Genomic DNA, 18,569 nt, shown 5'->3' on the forward strand with positions numbered 1-18,569 from the left:
GGCGGAGTTAAATTCTGTTCTGAATAATGAAAAAAATGGCTAAAGTTCTGAGGAAAAACTGTAAACCATATGAATGAGATTCAATCAGAAGTTCTGTATAGCCTGTTAACAAGATGATGATGTGTGATATGCTGCTGTAATAAGAATATAGAGTGATCTTTCGATTCAGTAGATGGTTTCCCTGAGAGGCTATTATGATGAGACAGGATTTTATGTGTATAAATATTGTACAGAGAATTTCATCAATAACATGTAAATAAAATATTAACCTTGTTTTTTTCTCTTTATGCAGAAGGTGAAAGAGCTTTACCATCAATACCAAAGTAAGTTTTGCCTGTAATTTGTCATTAAGAAACATCAGTTTTGAGTTCTAAAAAGTTTTGATGAGATTCATGTAAATGACACCCTAGGTCAGAGGTGGGCAAACTACGGCCCGTGGGCCACATCCGGCCCGCGGGACCCTCCTGCCCGGCCCCTGAGCTCCTGGCCTGGGAGGCTAGCCCTGACCCCTCCCCTACTGTTCCCCCTCCCCTGCAGCCTCAGCTCGCTCTGCTGCCGACAGAATGCTTTGGGTGGCAGGGCTGCAAGCTTCTGGGGCAGCATAGCTGCAGAGCCCGGCCTGATCCGCTGCTCTGTGCTGCGTGGTGGCAACGGCGTGGCTGGCTCCATCTGGGCAGCGCGGCTGTAGCTGGTGTGGATGGGGCGGGAGACCGGGCCATGATCCCCTCCCCTAAATGGCCCTCCATACAATTTCCAAAACCGGATGTGGCCTTCAGGCCAAAAAGTTTGCCTGCCACTGCCCTAGGTTTTTAAAATATATATTTCATTTTTATTGTTGCTTCAGGCAAATACAAGAATAATGTGAAGTCATATGAGACCATGTAATTTAAATACAAATGGTATTCAGTATAAGATCTAAGGAAAAAGTGTTAACCACCATGGATAAGACTTGACTAAGAGGAAGGGCAATCTTTTGTTTAAAGCACTGGAATGGGATTCAGGAAATCAGGTATTCTAAACATGTGCATAAATTTAAGCACGTGAGTAGTTAAGTGTTTGAGTACCTTGCTGAATTGGGGGCTTAATCTCTCTCTGTCTCAATGCTGGATCTGTGAAATAGAAGTAATGTTTCCATTCTCCAACCATTGGTCATCCTATCTATTTAGATTGTAAGCTCTTTGGGACTGGAACTGTCTCTTCCTATGTGTACAGTACCTATCACAATGGGCTTAGTCTCAGCTGGGTCCTTGAGGCACTATTGTAAGACAAATAATAAATAATATCAGTAATATAAAAATGCACCTTAATTTTGTAGCCTGTTAAAATACCAAAAAATAAATAAATGCCAAAGTGGGTAGCTAAATACTGTTCCAGCCATGACTGTGGAGCTGTAGAGGATGCGAATGTGTGTCAGACAAATAGATGCTAATATCTCTGACCAGTGCTAGGCAGCCATCCTGTGTCCAAGACATGGTGGGGCTCTCTGCCACCAGAACCTAGAAATTCTAAACAAAGTGGTGTCGAGACTCACTTTCCTTCCACTTGCACCCAATTCCAGACAAGTGTTTAACATTTCCTAGGCATGCTTGTTTTGTCCTTGGGGCTGCATTTCATAACACACTAATTGTTGTATAGGGGGAAACTCTGCTGTAGCAACTTCAAGACCCACTTGACCCGTACTGACAAACCCGCTCCATTCACTAGGTCATTCTCTCCCAGGTGAGCAACCAGGATCAGAGGTATTTTTAGCCACTTGCTCATCAGGCAAGGCTGGCAATAGGTTAAACCACTAATTATGTGCCAAAATGAGAGGGGAAGGTCCACCCCAAAGCCTATCTGCAGTCTCATCCTGAAGTTGGTTGCCCATCTTTGCATGTGAGGATACTTTTTGGGAACTACAATTTATACAAGACAAGGAAAAATATTAAGAAAAACAAGTGGGCAAAGCCCCATTACTGCCTGTCAACCTTATGCTTGTTGACCCTTATCCTTAAGCCACTCTAACATATGGATTGTTTTGGTCATCTGTCTGCCTGTCTTAAGCATGAAAAGCTTATGCACCAAAATCCACTTTTAGGACAGCTGAAGTTTAGAATGAATTTAGTTATGTACAACCACAGCGTCACTTTTTTTCGGGATTAAACTGAAACGTGAAGGAACTATCCATAATCATGCATCCTGCCCCGGACACAGTTAGATAAGATTTTAGACAGTGATCCAAAGCCCTTTGAACTCAGCGGAAAGACTCATAGGCTTTGTATCAAGCCCTAATGTCTTCACTGGGAAACCTTCCACAACCCCCATGTTGTGATCCTGGACACCGTGCTGGGCTGCTCATTCTGGAAAAATCCAGTTGTCAGCATCCCACTCCAATCAACCTATTGCGAGTTGTCTCAGGCCAAGGCACAGCACAGACCATTGCAGGCAGAACCAGGTACCAGCTCTTGAATCTGGAAATTTCCAGAAAAAGGATACCTAAAAATGCTGTTTTTAGCAAATTATAACTGTTCATCGAGGGAGCCTGTTAGAATAAAAATAACTACGTTTGTCCTTGCCTGTGTTCTAACACTACCTTTGATAATTAAAAATCCTGTCAACATTTCACTCATCTTGGAGAATGAAACTACTCCAAGGGTATGTCTTCACTACCCGCCGGATTGGCGGGCAGCGATCGATCCAGCGGGGATCGATTTATCGCATCTAGTCTAGACGGGATAAATCGACCCTTGAGCGCTCTCCTGTCGACTCCTGTATTCCACCGCCGCGAGAGGCGCAGACGGAGTCAACGGGGGAGCATCAGCAGTCAACTCACCGCGGTGAAGACACCACGGTAAGTCGATCTAAGTATGTCGACTTCAGCTATGTTATTCACGTAGCTGAAGTTGCATAACTTAGATCGATTCCCCTCCCCCCCCCAGTGTAGACCAGGGCTAAGGCTACATCTGTACTACACATCACTAATGGCGGCATGTAGGGTGTGTGTAGCTACATGGCGCAGTAAAAAGCAAGTTGTGTCCACGCTGTGGTGTGTAGCTACATGTATAAATGAAAGGCTCTGGCAGGAGGAGGCAAAGGGGAAAGGCTCTTTTACTGTGGTGAGTAAAGGCTCTGGTGTGGGGAGGCAGTGGGGAAAGGTTCTGGCAGCTCCCTGAGATGGGGAAAGCCTCCATCAGCAGGGAAACAGCTTCAGGATACTACATTGCTAAAAATAGCAGTGCAAACGGAAGATGCACAGCTTGGGCGAGCAGAGCGCCATGTAGGATACATACCCACAGGGTTCAGGCGTGTCTTTACTCTGCTTGTGTAAGCAGTGCCTCACCAGCTACACTGCTATTTATATCTGTGCTAGGTGGGATGTAGTACGTGTACACTACCCGCTGCTGAAAGGAGTGAACAGTGTTGACATACCTTAAGTCAGTTTCAGTTTCTCCGGTATAAACACAGTGTTGCAGGATATGGGTTCCAAACATCAAAAGCAAATACTTAAATCCCAACAAAAATTATTTTCATAGGGATTTAATTTAATTAATAATTAATGGAGATCTCCTAGAACTGGAAGGGACCTTGAAAGGTCATTGAGTCCAGCCCCCTGCCTTCACTAGCAGGACCAAGTATTGATTTTCCCCCAGATCCCTAAGTGGCCCCCTCAAGGATTGAGCTTACAACCCTGGGTTTAGCAGGCCAGTGCTCAAACCACTGAGCTATCCCTCCTCCCCCTTATAATTTTAATTAATGGAGATATCCTATCTCCTAGAACTAAATGAAGGCTGATTTAAATTTACTGTGCAAAACACAATGAAAGGCATTCAGGATAATAGCCTTTCATACATGCTTGCTGCAGAGTCACCACACCCGACCCCACTGCAGTTCCGAACGAGTTTGCCACATCATTTGCACCCACAGAAAACGCCAACACAAAGGCAATGATGAAGCCCAATATCAGCATCCAGAGGAAAGCTACCATGGGACCAGATGCCTTACTTCCTATCGTACTGGTTAGCAGATCCATCAGAGCCGTTGTTGATTCAGTTGTGAATTCCATGTTTCTGTTTTAAATCATGAAAGCATTTCTATTCTTAATGGATTCAATAAAACATTTTTTCTTTAACAATACTTAAAATCACAACCTAAATTACATGTCCGTTCCCACAGATGTATAAAGTGTATGGTTGCATATCTGATCCCTGGCACTAGGAGAAAATCCATGATTCTCCAAAAGCAAGCCTGACATTTTAAAGCAGACTGTAGGTTAGAAATACTATTATGTACCATTTTTTTATTGGACTAATTTCTGTTGATGAGAGAGACAAGCTTTAGAGTCTCTCTCACCAACCGAAGTTGGTCCAATAAAAGATATTACCTAACCCACTTTGTCTCGCTAATATCCTGGGACCAACATAACTACAGCAATGCTGCAGAGCTTAATTTGTGCCTGGGCTGCCAAATCTGAGCCCCGGCACCTCTGGGCTTGCCACGTCAGTTATGAAAGTAAAAAAATTGCTTGAGCCCTGCCACCTCTTTCATTACAAATCAAGAACTGCAATGCTGCATACGTTATTTACAGTTTAAGGCACCAGTTTACAAAAGCATCCCCGTTAATAAGCACATACTTCAGTGTTTTCCTGAACCAGAGTATCTATGAAGTAAGAACTTGTCTGTACATTTCAGTTGTAATTTATTAAGCTGAACATATGGGCAAACCAAAGTGATCTCTTTCCTACAAGAGAAGGTGGTGTCTTTCTGCATGAAAATGAAGCACAGCAATTAATCGTTATGATCATCTATTCATGGTAAAGACCCATTGATTTTACTGGATCTCCACATGAGAGTCGGGGGGCCACCTCTGACCTAATATTAGTCATGCTGCAACAAAGGGGGCAACAAGATTGCAGGAAAGGAAGGACAAGGATAAAATCAATCGGACTATGTGTTTATTCAGAGGGGCTAATGCATGAGATGCTAGAATAAAAATATTTTTACATCAGATGGATCCAGAGGATAAGTAGGAAATAATGAATTTTTAAATGCATTAGTTTTTTATTGAAAGTTTTTCAGCTGCTAAGCTTTCTGTGATGAAATAACAGTTTTCTAGAAGAGCTTCTATTGGTAACAGTGAGTTAAAATGTAATTTTGCACATTCCATGCTGTTGTATTACAGGTACTATATATGCTCTTAGTATGACTGTTGCAGACAGTTCTTGGGTCAAATATTCATAAGTTTTAGGCAACACATCTTGCATCTGGAAAGGCTTTCCTTTGGCAGATCAGATTTCTGTTTCATAAATGATGAGTGCATGATTCTTTTGTTCTTCTATTGTAAAAATAAAATATAATAATTTACTGAAACAGCTAACCTGAGTGTTTCTTTTACTGTTGATGTTTAGTAGACTGATAAATGCAATTTTAATTAGTCTCAGTTATTTACCTGACATAGAAAATCATTGAAAACTGTTTATTCAGTTGTACATAAATAAATCACATTTTAGACAAAAAACCAATTCATTCTGCCAAAAGGATACACAACAAATTGCAGAATAAACCAAGGTAATCCATCACTCTGCTTTAAATTATATTTTGGCTTACAGTAGTTACCTAGTCTTTCTGACCCAAAGTATGTTGCAGAAAAGGATATTTAAGGGACAAGTTATCAAATAAGTCAACTTGACTAAGTTTAAAATACTGTTTTCATTTTAAGTTTCCAATATGTAATTAAATAAGTGGACATACTATTGAATTGGGTAAATAAACAGATCCTGGTTAGAAATGTATTATTAAAATTTGTTTGGTCAGACTTGTTAAAAACAAGCTTTTCTTGAACTATGCTTATGTCATAATGAATTTCTGTGCTTTTTTAAATGGGCTTCTTAAAGCATTCCCCCAGGTAAACTTAAAATGGTACATTCCTCTTTTAATTTTCTCCCCCTCAAAATTTGTCTCTATGGCAATGGATTGGCTCTACTAATTACAGTAGGTTCCCTGTTAGAATGAATTCACAGTCTATTCAACCGTGAAGAATGTACAGCATTCACCGATTTAAACCTTTATTTTACAGGCTGGCCAATAATGAGAAGCAAGGAGTAAGGTCACATACAGTCTCTGTATCAGGTAAGGACCATTAAGATTATAAGTTTGTTTATAAAGCTAGCAAATATTGGGATGGTTTTTTACACTTGTGTAAATATAGCCCACTTCTTATTGCATTGCTACTAATTTTCTTAAGACCTTAGCTTTGCTTCTTTCCTTGTGGAGTTTCTAAAGAAAAACAACTTTTTGTAGCTTTCCTACATACTGTTGTTTATAAGACCTACCAGTTGTAACTATATCCTTATTTTAAAGTATACAATATAAAGTCAGAAAACTTCAAAGCAAAGCTAATTTTAAGTACTAAAGTTTGCAGTGGCTTAGAAATATGCTATATTGTAATGGCTTTTAATTAACTGTGTTTAATTACAAATTACTATCATAATTGAAATTTGTAATAGCTGTAATGAAAGGGAAAATGGGCAATATAAAAACTCCACAGTCATCATTTTATTTGTTTTCTGAGAGAAGTAGAGATCATTACTAGCTTGCTTATTGTTGCTACTGTTTTGCACAAACCACTATTTATATTTTAGATATTGAAAAGTCACTGAAGTTAGTCTGAGCTTTGGGGGATGTGAGGAAAAACATAAATACATATTCATTATTTTATAGTAGTATGGAAATAATAGATTCCTGATTCCTTCGGCATGTAGCAGTTTCACTGTTTGGATAGAGCTGCTGTATTTATCTAAAGCTTTTAACGTTTACATAGGCTCTCTTTGAAGGGGTGGACATTTCCTCAGAGGAAAATGTAAAAGTAGTTGAGAGTCCCTCTGCAGGATACACCATCTTCTTGATGCGCAGGGATTTAGATGTGTATTTCCTAGTAATGGTTATATACCCGTGTATAGAGAGGCCTTACAACACAAGAGAATATGATTATTATGATGCATTACTGTAGAGTTATATTGGTTGGCCACAGCCATAGGTACCAATTTTGGGACCAAATGGGGTTTACAATGGACATTGAGCTGCAGTCTTAAGTATAGAGGGGCTATAACCTTGCCATAATATTTTTCAACTTGTCACAAATTGGTGGCATGCACAGAAGAAGCTATGGAGTTCGTAGCTCTAGTTGATGCTCCATCATACTATGTGGAAAGAGGGAGAAAGGGCACAATGACATTTGGTTAGTGTGTCTCTGATTAAAGCTTTTTCGAGATGTTAGCCTTTTTAAAGAACATTATATTAACTCTGCTTCTGCCTGATATTACTCCTCCTAGGTGAAATACACCCCCTCTGCATAAAACCCAATTAGACAGACTTTTGTGCAGGGAAGTAAGCATGGAAAAGGAGATGGAATTCATACACATACCAAAATGCCGGGCTGCCACACAGCATCACCAGAGCTACTATTCCAGCCCATTGACTTGAATAACAGCATCTGACCTTTCAGTACCGACTAAGCAGGGTTTGGTGGCACTAGATCCATATAAGCCTGGATGCTGCAGCCCCTTCCCCGACCAACTAAACAACCCCCTAAAGTGAGACACCCCACGTGACTCCTCCACCTAATCTCCCTCAACACAGCCCCATTGCAAGTAAAAGTGTGGTAGGTCCTTGGCATCTCCGAGTATTTCACCCTCAGTTCTTAATGTATTTTTATAAAAACATGAAAAACCCAATATATATATATATATATATATCATATATATAAAAATTAAATTAACAATAAGTGCACATATTTCATGATTAAGGCTTCGAGTCTGTCATGGAGGTCACAGAAATCACGGATTACATGACTTTCCGTGATCTCTGTGACTTCTGCAGCGGTTGGTGCTGGCTCAGGGGCTGCCTGAGCCGGGCAGCCCCTGGGCCAGAAGCAGAATTTGGGTGTGTGGGAGGGGGCTCAGGGCTAGGGGCATGGGAGTGCGGGGGGAGAGGGGGCACTTACCTTGGGGGGGGAGGGTTCCCCGACTCCCACTGGCATGGCCCTGCAGCTCGTAGGTGGAGGAAGGACCAGGGGGCCCTATGCGCTGCCTGCGCCCACAGGCCCCGAACTTGCAGCTCCCCATTGGCTACAGTTCCCGGCCAATGGGAACTGCGCAGCCACCGCTTGTGGCAGAACTGGGAGCAGTGCATGGAGCCCCCTGACCCCTCTGCCGCCTAAGAGCTTCAGGGACACGTGGAGTTGGGTAGGGAGCCCCTGCCAGCCCCACCAAACCCCACCCCCCAGCACCAGCAGGGGCCCCGGGCCACGCGCTGCTGCCCACCCCCTCCCTCCAGCAGCAGCATGGTCCCGGACCCCACAGCCCCCTGTCCAAGTTTTAGTTAGGGGTATATAGTAAAAGTCATGGACAAGTCACTGGCTGTGAATTTTTGTTTACTACCCGTGACCTGTCCATGACTTTTACTAAAAATACCCGTGACTAAAACGTAGCTTTACTCATGATCTGTGTGACAGGGTGGCCTCAGGGTCCTGCCACACCCCGTCCCAGAGAGGGGCAGAAGAGAAGTTCTCCAAGTGGCCTAGATTGGCTGCAGGGGAAGCCAATCAGAGGAGCTGCAGGAGCAGCCAGTTGGGGCCAGGAGGGCCATATAAGAAGGAGCAGCAGAGACAAGAGTCAATCAGTTGCTGCCTGGAGGTGGAAGAGGAAGAACTGTGTTCCTGGCTGGCTGGAAGAGCAGCAGGACCACGGACAGCTCAGTGTGGGCAGGGACCAGGAGAGCTATGAAGGATCTCCTGCCTCTGGCTGCAAGGACTGAGCCCAGAGAGGGCTCCAGGAAGACAGTGTCTCCAGGGAGGAAGCCCTGGGGGTGAAGGGTGTCAGAGCCTTCCCAGAAGTGGTGGGAGCTGTGGGGAGCCTGGGTCCCTCCACCTGCCCTGGGCAGAGAGCCCAGGACCCGCCCCCCTACTTTTCCCCGAGACCCCTCCCCTTCCCACCAAGGGACCACCCCCGCCCCTCCTCTTTCCCCGGAGGCCCTGCCCTCAGCCAAGCCAGAAGCCGGAGCAGGGCCAGGGAGCCCCACCCACCCGCGGAGAAGGGGGTCCCCCGCCCAGGGCAGATGGAGGGACCCAGGCTCCCCACGCAGCTCTCCCTGACCTGGCTCCGGCCGGGGGGTGGGGCCTTGAAGCTGCAGCCTGGCCATGATAAGAGCTGCACGGGCAGCTGTGGGAAGCCACAGCAGACCCTCTACCTGCCTGCGGTGCAGAGGGCCCGCAGAGAGGTGTCCATGGGCCCTTCACCCGGGGCGGATGGAGGGTCCACGGTGCCCTACAGCTGTGTGCGCGGCTCTTATCATGGCCAGGCTGTGGCTCTGAGGACCCTCACCCCCTCCCGGACAGAGCTGGATCAGGGAGAGCTGTGTGGGCAGCTGTGGTGAGCTGGTGCAGTCGCGGATCCTCCACCCCCACCTGCCCTGGGCCGGGCGGGACTCGGGTTGGAGGCTGCTCTCAGCCTCCCCACACCATGGGCAGGGGGAGGGTCCGCCTGGCTCCCACAACAGACCGGGCTCCCCAGCCGGGCTCCATGCTGGCCTGGACAGGGGGTGGGGCCTCAGGGGGAAGAGAAGAGAGGAAGAAGGCGGCCCCTCTGGCCTCCCCCAGTTCCGGCGCTACTGCTGGGGGTATGGCCCCATTCAAGGGACGGGAGAGGGTAAAGACTGTATACCCCAGAAGGGGGTTATTCTGTTCCACCTACAGACAGTGTGTGACTCGGGTGGAGGGCTGAGTCATTGAAGCCCCACCAAAGAAATCATCGACCAAGGGAGGGTGCTCACAAGAGGTGGGTGGCACTCTGATACAGCACCACAAACTGAGACTGTAGGCACTCGACCGGGAGTGCTTGCGAGACACAGGTGCCGGCCCATTTACAATCTGTTATTGTAACCCTTGTACTCACATGCCTCTCCATCCCCAGTTACATTATATCTGCATTAGTGTGAATGTCTCTGGGCAGAAACTTAACTTTGATTTGTTCTCTAAAGCATCATGCACACTTATGGCACTGTATAAATAGGTTGTTGTAGTAATGTGATCAAATGTTTGGGTATGATGCTGTTATGGTCTACTAACCCCATAAGTCTGGTGTTTAGGGTCGAATATAGATATGAACGGAGACAGACAAGCAGTGCTCTGAGACCAACGGCAGAGCATTGCGTTTGTGTGCACACACAAACATAAGTGGTGTGTGGATCGGTTGTTGGGAATCACTTCTCTAAGTGATTGGCCTCTGTAAACTTGAAGAAACAAAGGTGGGCCTAACTAATACAAAACAATTTAAACCAGCAAATCTCTTATCTTTCCACCCCCTCTCCCCCCCCCAGGCTAAGAAAGTATTTGTATTTTTATACTATTTTGTTTTTATTTTATAGTGTTTCAGGTTCTCCCATACTAAAACATTGTGCCTGTGTGTTTCACATTGAGTTATAAACCACTGGAAAACTGATACTACACTGAGATGATTCATGCAATCCTGCTTATTACTCATTTGGAGATTGGGGGGGGAGGAACTCTTTCCTATAAGGTGATGTGAAAGACTATCCAATACTTTCTGACCTTTGTTTATCCAAAATAAAGTCATGTTACTTGTCCTCTGTCAAGCTTGGCACAGATTATATTACACTGAATTTATACCATAGACACAGATTGTTAGCATGTAAGTATGTGGTACTTTGGACATATTTTTCCTTGGGAGATGTTCTCTTTGAGAGCCTCCTGTGCTCCCTGAATGTATCAATTTGTTTCAGATGAAGTAATGTTTCATGTTGACACATACAAGTGGCACTCTTGTTGAAATCTGTATCTGATATATGGTACTGAACAATGAAAGCAACAGATGTGCATAATGCTCAGTTAACACCAGAGTTGCAGATCAGCAGAGTCTGACAGCTGACAGCATCCAATGCAAAACCATCTGTGGATGATGCCATAGTGAGTTGCAGAATAAGAGCTTTTCTCTGATGACATTTTAATGCTTACATCCAGAGGTTTCAAATAAGACAGGCCTTTATAGCTATCTGACAGCTGTACCCTCCTTCATGCACTTTATAGCTTGGAAGCATAAATTCAGAACTCTGCTGGTTGTTTTCATTGACATTGCTATTCTTTGTTTAGTATTTCCCCAATATTAGAACCTCAGTAGCAAAATTTGAACTGGAGAGGCAACAAAAAATAGTTACATAAAAGTTTGCCAAACTGCCATATTTGTAGTTTTAACACTCTTAGCTGAGAAGGACAGTTTCAAAAATGATTTCTCTACCAAGCTAATGTGAGGTACTGATTATAGCTAAAGACCAGACACTGCCATGATTTGGTTTGGGGATGCACCACAAGTTCAAATGCATATGTTAAGCCATTGGCTATACAAAGTTAAACTGTTTCTGCAAGATTTCTAGCCTTTCCCATGAAATACCTGACACTCCCTAAAGTGTTTTTGTCCCAGTTAAAGCAAGAACCACCTTTTCCATGGTATTTTGGCATTCCAAGATGTTCAGAGGCATAGAGTGCATGAAAATGAAAAACAGCAAGCTGGAAAGTTACCTGACATTTTTCTAGACTTAAGCAACAAGGTTCCTTTCATACTAAAGTGAATGAGCAGGTTGGTTCCAGAAACCTCTCACCCATAGTTGGAAGCAGCATGGTCTGGTAGATGGTGGGGCTGGGAGTCAAAAAATGTGTGACCTTGGGTACATCACTTCACATTTTTGTGCTTCTATTTCCCCTCTGTCTTGCCTGTTTAGATCAAATGCTCTTTGCAGCAGGCACTGTCTCTCACTATGTGTTTGTACAGCGCCTAGCACAATTGGGCCCAGTCTCAGTTGGGGCCTCTAGACATTACTATAATATAAATGATGAATACTAAATCTTTTTCAGTCACAACTCACTAAATTTATCTATACATAGGCATATTTTACTTAATGTACTTTCTTCAACTGGATTACAGATTAGTTGTGACCATGTTGTTGTTTTGGTTTTAGTTATTATGGAGCCACAGAAGTGACTCTGCATCATAATCCCAATTTTCATCCCCCTTCTCCTTAATTTATGTAAAAATAAAAAATGTCCTTTCCACAGGACATTACATCTGTCTACAAGCCTGCAGGAGAGGAACCTATTTGGGAATGTGTTTCATGTTGTGCTGCTGGCAAACTGATACTGTATATTTGGTTTCAAGATAAATAAATATATCTAATTTAAAAGAAGTAACACATGAGTTCACTAAAAACTTGTTGACTGTACTGCAGGCTGGTCTGCTTAGAGTCTTTCTTAGCAAATGGTCTAGTCTAGTCTACAGGAATTTGTCTTGGCCAGCAATTTGTGTCTGAAGAGCAAATATTAGCTTTAGAAAAGACGTACACTACTTCCAAAAATAATAATTTATTCGCTCAATTATATATATTATATAAACCCCTTCACAGAAATTAAATTAATGCATCTTCAGTTTGCTTATGCCGGTTTTAAATATATTTCTTCTAAATCTATGTACCTTATTCACCCTTTATATGAGTATGACTAGGAGTATTAATTACCATACTTTTATCTCCTTGTGGCCAACCTCTGGCCATTTTTTGTGCCTTGTTAATGCTAGGAAATCCATAGGCAAGAAATCTCCTAGTCCTAGCTGTCCAAATCTCTCATAGGGACTATTCCACAGGCACTATGTAAGTGGAGCTAGAGATCGTGGCATCCCAGGATTGGTGCTTTGAGACCATTGAGCATGGTCCATGCTTTTTAGTGTGGAAACTTCTTGATCAGGAATGGCCACTCACATCCACATCCCACACACTATTCCTGGGTAGAAAAATATGTGTGCAAGGAGGGAATGTTGCATGGAACTGTTACTGGCTGGAAGATGGACATGTAAGAGGAAATTCACCCTTTGCAGAGTGTGAGCAAAAGATCATTAAAGATCTCATTTAAATCCTCAAAATAGGACTCTGAGGTAAAATTTAAGTGGTTGAGCAGCTGGCCATATGCTGTAGTGGTGAACTTCTTCCATAATGAAATACAGCTTTTGCAGTGTTCATTGATTCACAGATTCCAAGGCCAGAAGGAACCATTGTGATCATCTAGTCTGACCTCCTGTCGAACACGGGACATAGAACTTCCCCAAAATAATTCCTAGAGTCTAACTTTTAATATTAATATGTGCCTATTTAGAGGGGGAAATTGACGTATGACCGAATGCATGATTTTATGTTTTAGTCTAGAATGAAGTACAAAACGCAAGCAGATTAAACTGTATTGGTATCAAGTAGTTTAATTTCTGAAATCATAGGGCATTTCCCTTTAATGGTAAGATGAATGGCTTTCTTTGAAAAATATACTGTGATCTGTGGAAATTGAAAGTGCTCAGCACCTGTCTGTAGTGACCCCCAAGATAATTTACTAGTTTTTGCTGTAAAGTCATAGTTAGATTTATAATAGGATAATTTTAGTCCCTTAAAGTACATATTGTGACTGAACTCTCAGTAACTCAGTATATACTGATTCACTGCAGTTCTGTCCTAGTGTGCTAATTAAGGGGTGGAACCTCAGCTGGTGTAAATTGTCATAGTGCCTCTGAAGTCCATGGAGCGATGATAGTTCACACCAGCTGAGGATCTGCCCCTAAAACTTCAGCAATGTTATTCAGAACTTTGAATTTCTTTTCTACATTTTAATGAAAGAAGGGCTATCGAAAGAAAATTCACTCTTTATGTGAGGGGGTTGAATCATTTTAGTTCAGTAGATTTTAGCATGTGTTAAAAAAAAATATGATTTAATTTGTATAAAAGAAACAAACTATGGGTATTTTCAGTTGCTTACTGTAGGTCAAAATGAAGCCAATCAAATGTTGATATTTTGATACCCAGTGTAGGAAAAGATGTCACAAGCTAAGTTAATTTCAGTATTACGGCACCTAAAATAAAAAACTGCTTTTAATAATGAGGCTATTTACAAGCAATGTTAAGAGCTCAGGGTGAAGGACAAACAAGATTGTATTTAAATTTAATAATTGCTGGCAAAGCACAGTGCATTCTCTGTCTTGTGATCCCTGTGCCCAAAATGAAAGTCTGTCTTCTGCTCAAGTCTGAAAGAGTTTCTTGTGTAAGACTTACATTCCCACAGAATTATTAAACTGTAATTGGGGGAAAAGGTGGTTTTTGCCCACAGCTTAAAAAGCTTGACTTTCTGACAGATGCATTTTATCAGGTCACTTCAAAATGAATGTGCTGTTTGGTAACAGAATTATTTCAGTGGAGAATTGTGAAGCCTTAAGTGTTTCTTCTGTGCACTTGTAGCTATGTTTGGTAAAACAATTCATATTAGTTTTTTTAGTTTCAGAATTACCTGAAAATACCATGCTTAATAACCTAATGAAACATTCCTGTGATTAAAAAAAGAGCCTAATCCTTGTTCTGATGCTGGCTCCCTATGTGGCCTTCAACAAGTCACTAGTCTCTGTGTTTGCAGTTGATATCTCTTGAGAAATGTGAGATGAATTAAAGATAGGCATCAACTATGAAAAGCAAACTTCCTTGGCTTTGTTGGTTTGTGTCATAACCTTAATATTATATTTTAAAACCAGGATCTGATTTACCACTGTGTTATTCCATTGAAGTTACACTAGCATAAAACTGGAGCCATATGGTGACGGATCATGCTGTTTTCTTTCAGTTGGCCAAATTCTTCTCATAAGTACATGGACATAATTTCCTTTGACTTGACCAGGGTGTACTTGTGTATATGAGACTGATTGTTAGGTTGTGTTGGGGATGGGGGTTCCTGTCCTTTTTCCTGTCTTGCCTGTCATTTTATTTTCCTGCTTTAGGATATTTTTTCTACCAAATACCTGTCCAACTTGTGTGTGTACATGTGTACATGTTATGTGTATGGGTGTATTTACATACACACACACTGAGGCGTTACTATTGATTTACAAGTATGGCATTCATTCAGTACAAATATATAAATATTTATAGGCACCTTGAAATTCAGTATATTGCCCCAATAGATTGCAGTTTTCACATTGGAAAAAATAACCCCAACTATACATACAATATGATGGGGGCTAATTTAGCTACAACTAATCAGGAAAGAGATCTCGGAGTCATTGTGGATAGTTCTCTGAAGACATCCTCGCAGTATGCAGCGGCAGTCAAAAAAGCAAACAGGATGTTAGGAATCATTAAAAAAGGGATAGAGAATAAGATGGAGAATATTTTATTGCCATTATATAAATCCATGGTACGCCCACATCTTGTATACTGCGTACAGATGTGGTCTCCTCATCTCAAAAAAGATATACTGGCATTAGAAAAGGTTCAGAGAAGGGCAACTAAAATGATTAGGAGGTTGGAACGGGTCCCATATGAGGAGAGATTAAAGAGGCTAGGACTTTTCAGCTTGGAAAAGAGGAGACTAAGAGGGATATGATAGAGGTATATAAAATCATGAGTGGTGTGGAGAAAGTGAATAAGGAAAAGTTATTTACTTGTTCCCATAATATAGGAACTAGGGGCCACCAAATGAAATTAATGGGCAGCAGGTTTAAAACAAACACAAGAAAGTATTTTTTCACACAACGCACTGTCAACCTCTGGAACTCCTTGCTAGAGGGTGTTGTGAAGGCCAGTACTATAACGGGGTTCAAAAGGGAGCTAGATAGATTCATGGAAGATAGGTCCATCAATGGCTGTTAGCCAGGATGGGCAGGAATGGTGTCCCTAGCCTCTGTTTGCCAGAAGCTGGGATTGGGTGACAGGGCATGGATCACTTGATGTTCATTCCCTTTGGGGCACCTGCCATTGGCCACTGTCAGAAGACAGGATACTGGGCTTGATGGACCTTTGGTCTGACCCAGTATGGCCGTTCTTATGTTCTTAACTAGCACTCGGCTGAACCCTCAAGGGTTAACACATTGTTGTTAATGTAACCTCACACTCTACAAGGCAGCACAAATGGAGGGAAGGGAGACAGCATGGCAGACAGAGACACACTCCCTGTGACGTTGCCTTTTTAAGAAGATTAGCAAGTTGAGACAGCCGCTGCTGCCAGAAAGCTCCCTCCCGTGTCCCTCCCCTGCTCTATGGAGATGGGGTAAGCGGGGGGCAGGAGCAGGGGGGAGGGGGACACCCTGACATTAGCACCCTCCCCCCCCCCCCTTGCACAGCAAGCAGGAGACTCCCGGGAGCAGTTCCAAGGCAGAGGGCAGGAGCAGCACATGGCAGTGAGGGGAGGGACAGCTGAACTGCGGGCAATTGATATCCTGCTGGGTGGCTGCCGCACAGGGAACTTAGGGGAGCGGGGAGCTGATAGGGGGGCTGCCGATCCACCCTGGTTCCAAGCCCCCACCAGCTAGCTGCAACAGGCTGCTCTTCCTGCAAGCAGTGGACAAAGCAGGTGGCAGCCAAACAACGTTATAAGGGAGCATTGACCAACTTTAAACAAGCATGATCTCTAATTGATCAGCAGTGTAACAACGAAACAACGTTAACTGGGATGACTTTAAGTGAGGAGTTACTGTAGTGGTATTGGTGGATTGCTAGATGGAAATGGTAGAATTATCAATAATAATGCAGAAAAGTCAAAGTGTCCAATAAATATATCTGTTTTGTATTTGGGGGGGAAAACAATGATGATGTCATATCAATGATGATGATAACATTCTTTCCGTTCCACTAGTATCTGAGTAGAATGTTAAACAGCAGCTACTAAATGTTAGACAGCAGGTCTGTATAACTTGCATCCAATCGTTTTAAAAGGGCTGTCTGGGGAGCTTGCAGGATTGTTAAGATTCATTTTTCAATAAATCTTGGGACACTGGGTAAGTTTCAGAAGACTGGAAGAAAGCTAATGTTGTGCCAATATTTTAAAAAGATAAACAGAATGATGTGGGTCATTATAGGTCTGGCTTTGATCCCAGGCAAGATAACTGTGTGTCTGATGTGGCATTCAGTTAATAAAGAATTAAAGGAGGGTAATAATGCATATCAACATGGGTTTATAATAGATCTTGTCAAACTAAATTGATATCTTTTTTTGATGAGATTGCAAGTTTGGTTGATGAAGATAATGGTGTTGATGTAATAGACTTCTGTAAGGCTGTGGTACCATTGTTGTGCTGTGGTACCACACAACATTTTAATTAAAAAACTATAACAATATAAAATGAACATGGCACACATTAAATGGATTAAAAGCTGGGTAACTGATAGTTCTCAAAATGTAATTGTTTTTCAAAACATTTTATTAAAGCAAAGGTACAATAAAAAGTCAACATACTACACGTATATTACTTATTCAGAATCAGGCTAATATTCAGAGAACCTAGCTAAAGATTCTGGTGTGCTGGCTGGGGAGCCCTCCTCCTCTGAGTACACAAGAAGGGTGACCAACTTTCTAAATACCTATCCTTTTTGGCAATTTTCTTGTGCACATACTGAATGTGAAAGCCTTTTTGTTACAAGAACAGTCTATATTTTACTATGCCACAATTCCATAAGAGGAAAAGTCAGATTTTTCTAATAATGTGAAATACAAAGTTTTGCTGCTAACAATAAAAGAAATTGTCATTCTGTTTAAAATATAGATCCTAAACTGGCACATTATGTAAGCAGGTCAAGGGATCACTTGGAAGCTGACATAAAATGAATCAGTAATTTATAAAAAAATTCTTTATTGGTTATATGCAAATTGAAGATATATATTCCCTTTCTCATGTAGAGATCCACTCATCCAGATCAATTTATTTGTCCAAATCCCTCTCCCACCTTTTCATCTGGGTTGTTTTCTTATAATCATCCTTTTTAATCAAAATTATATGTATCTTAGAAATTAAACCTTTTGTTCCAACTTGCTCCTGGATCAGCTCGTCAAATGTGGTTAATGTCTAAATAGACATCCTTGTATCCAGATTTCACAATAAAACATTTGACTTATGCATGTTTAAAATATGGGATGTTTATATTATTTATATGATTACATAACTCTTGGTATGGCTTCAAATCAGGACCCAAGAACATCTGTCCAACCAAATTGAATAATGTCAGCTCTTACCCACAATGAATAGACACTTTGGTATTTGCTAGAGATAAATTGCTGATTATTAATTAAAGTAACTAACAGAGAGGGCCTTGGTGACAGGAATTTTCAAAGCTGCTTGGTGATCTGGATGAATGGTTATTTTTTATTTTTGGTGCCCTACCTTTATTTTTAACTGAACAATCATGATGAATAGCTGTATTTTGGCTCCATTCTTGTTCAGATTTTACCCAGTGTTTGGATGGTCTAATCTGAACCGAGTTGATCACATCTTTTAACTGAGACGGAAAGCTAGTCCACTCCATTTTGTAGGCTTACACAGAACATTAGAATTCACCCTTTGTCTTTTATGTTTCCAAATGAATTTTAATAGCACATCATGCCATGTTTTTAATGTCATATCAGGGATACCAATAGGGATACACTGAAACAAAAATAACTTTGGTCAGAAATTCATATTTACAAAGGCTGTACGACTTAGCCAAGAAATTTAATATTTGTTCCATTCCTCAAAGTC

The 18,569-nt window shown here is 42.1% G+C and overlaps 1 protein-coding gene across 6 annotated transcripts in view; it reads left to right on the plus strand.

The window, feature by feature from the left end:
- The window catches only part of PTK2 (protein tyrosine kinase 2), a 297,965-nt gene that overhangs the window by 180,965 nt on the left and 98,431 nt on the right, over positions 1-18,569 (plus strand). For all 6 annotated transcript variants that reach the window (XM_065398777.1, XM_065398776.1, XM_065398773.1 and 3 more), the window contains 2 exons: positions 293-323; positions 6,053-6,105. In XM_065398777.1, coding sequence (XP_065254849.1) covers positions 293-323; positions 6,053-6,105 — 84 coding nt within the window. The remainder of the gene's footprint in view (positions 1-292; positions 324-6,052; positions 6,106-18,569) is intronic.

This window comes from Emys orbicularis, chromosome 2 (assembly GCF_028017835.1).
Source record: "Emys orbicularis isolate rEmyOrb1 chromosome 2, rEmyOrb1.hap1, whole genome shotgun sequence".
Taxonomy (NCBI): Eukaryota; Metazoa; Chordata; order Testudines; family Emydidae; genus Emys; species Emys orbicularis.